Below are 2541 nucleotides of genomic sequence, written 5' to 3'. Positions count from 1 at the left end.
ACGCTGCTCTGCGCCGAGGGCCCAACTTGTGGCTGAAAAAAGCAATCGGATGAGCGTCTTGAATCAAGACCGCACCAATGCCTACGTCAGAGGCGTCTGTCTCCACATAAAAGGTTTTGGAGAAATCCGGCAAGCTCAGCACCGGGGCTGACGTCATGGCTATTTTGAGCGCCTCGAAGGCCGTGCCCGCCTCCTCAGACCACTCGAATGCGTCTTTTTTCAGCAGATTAGTCAATGGCGCAGCAGTTGTGGCGTAATGTGCCACAAAACGCCTATAATACCCGGTTAACCCCAAGAATCCCCGCAATTGCTTGACTGTGCGGGGTAAGGGCCACGCCGTCATGGCCTCCAATTTTGCCGGGTCTGCTCGCAGTTGTCCATCTGAAATTAAATGACCCAAGTATTCAACAGTAGTGCTGCAAAAAGAACATTTCGACAACTTGACAAAAAATTGATTGGCAAGTAGGAGGCTAGGAGCGATAGTACCTCAGCTAAGTGCGAGCAGTGTGACTCCATTGTCGGGCTGTAAACCAAAATATCATCAAAGAAAACAATCACGCACTTCCGCAGGAGAGGTTGGAAAATGCTATTCATCGCCGCCTGAAAAGTGGATGGTGCGTTGGTCAGGCCGAATGGCATCACCAAGAACTCAAAATGACCATCGTGAGTCCGGAAGGCGGTCTTAAAAATGTCCTCCTCGTGCATTCTGATCTGGTGGTAACCCGAACGCAAATCCAATTTTGTAAAGAATTTTGCCTTCCCCAACTCATCGAATAACTCATCTGCAGTCGGGATGGGGAAATGATCGGGTACTGTTGCCAAGTTCAAGGCACGGTAGTCAATGCAGAATCGAAAAGTGCCATCCTTTTTCCGGATTAAAAAACGGGTGACGAGAAGGGGCTCTGGCTTCTTTGTATTATTCCTTGCTCCAACATTTCTTTAACTTGGCGCTTGATCTCATTCTTTTGGAAGTATGGATAACGGTAGGGGCACACGTTGATAGGTTTGGAGTGAGGCAGCAAATGGATGCGATGATCAAAGGGTCTGGCGGGCGGCATCCCTTCTGGCAGATCAAATACCCGTCGATGCTCCTCCAAAACACCTCGGAAATCCGCAGGGAGATTGGACGGGAAATCTGCCTCGGCGGACAGCAAGGATGCAGAATGGTCGTTGGGGTCCAGTGGCACAAGCTCATAATACTCATGTGCTGGAGAGAAAGACGCCAATAATGCTAAGGAGTGAAGAGAAATCTGTTTGGGGCCCGGCAGACTACCCTGCAGAAAAATCCGTTTGTCATCACGGTGGAACTCCAAGGTCTTCCCCACGAAATCCGCCGAAATCTTGCCCAATGACTCCAACCAGGTCATGCCAAGAATCACATCTGGACCATGGATATCCAATATATGAAGATCGATCACAAATTGAGAGCCCTGCATAGATAACTTTGTTCGGCTAGACACGTGGGAACAAGTCAAAGAGGCCCCATTTCCCACATAAATTCGGAATGGCCGAATGGGAGTCAAGGAAAGCTTGAGGCGTTCAGCGATGCAGGGATGGAGAAAATCATGTGTACTCCCTGTATCGATGAGCACCGTGACCTCCGTGGAACCAATTTCCCCCACAACTTGGAAAGGTCTCGAGCGGCTGTTCCCACTCATGGAGTGTAAGTGAGAAATATCCCTTGTAATCACCTGATCATCAATCGGTTGACCTTCGTCCCACCCCTGGGTCTCTTCCTCACCATCATCCCCAATATAACAAAACAGCGCAAACATGACCAGGAATGTACTTTTCCGGGCAGTGCCAACACAGCCCCTTGCGCGATCGCTCAGATTTTTCGGCATTAGAGACGAGTATTGGACTGAATTTCGGGCGCTCTAACTCTCGAATAACCGGCCCCCCTCCTGACTGCCCTGGTACAGATTTGGCTGGCTGACCCAGCGTAGATGCGGTGTTCATCCGCGAGTCTCGGCCTGCCCACGCACGTTTTTGGAACACCGTAGTCTGCTGCGAACGGCGATCCTGCGAAGCTCCAAGACGAAGGGCCAGCGCCATCGCCTCAGCCAACGATTGGGGCTGGCGGAGTTCCACCTTCTCTTGAAGATCCGGCAGCAAGCCTTCTACAAAAATTGGAATCAACGCCTCGTCGGAGATCCCCTGTACCCTGTTCAAATATTTTTCAAATGTATTATGATAATCGGTCACTGACCCTGTCTGCACCGGCTTTGCCAAAGGGCCAATGAAGTTCCTAAAGCTCTGTGGATCAAATCTGTGTCGAACATCCTCCAAAAAATCCGGCCACGTCACAAACTAGTTGTTATCCCGATAGTTAAAAATCTGGATCAAATAGCATCACCGCATAGTGAAGGCGGTCCTCCTCAGGAACCAACATATGGTCAAAATAATACTCCACTCGAGAAATCCAATTCGTGGCGTCCCTCCCGTCAAAATGGGGGGCTTGCATTTTAACCCCACGCTGAAGGTCACTTCCTCGATTGTGGTGGTAGTCACTCCGTGAAGGCGGGTTCCAGTATGAGGCTC

The 2541-nt window shown here is 50.3% G+C and overlaps 1 protein-coding gene across 1 annotated transcript; it reads right to left on the bottom strand.

Annotated features, from left to right (window-relative positions):
* Window positions 1-875: 875 nt before the first annotated feature.
* Window positions 876-1658, bottom strand: LOC148931842 (uncharacterized). The gene has a single exon (XM_089064920.1). The coding sequence runs from the start codon at window positions 1656-1658 to the stop codon at window positions 876-878; it is 783 nt and encodes a 260-aa protein (XP_088921046.1).
* Window positions 1659-2541: the final 883 nt, after the last annotated feature.

The sequence above is a fragment of the Salvia hispanica genome, chromosome 2 (assembly GCF_029641045.1).
Source record: "Salvia hispanica isolate PSC_SH4W2 chromosome 2, Shi_PSC_v1, whole genome shotgun sequence".
Classification (NCBI taxonomy): domain Eukaryota; kingdom Viridiplantae; phylum Streptophyta; class Magnoliopsida; order Lamiales; family Lamiaceae; genus Salvia; species Salvia hispanica.
This window is presented reverse-complemented; position numbering and strand designations above follow the sequence as displayed.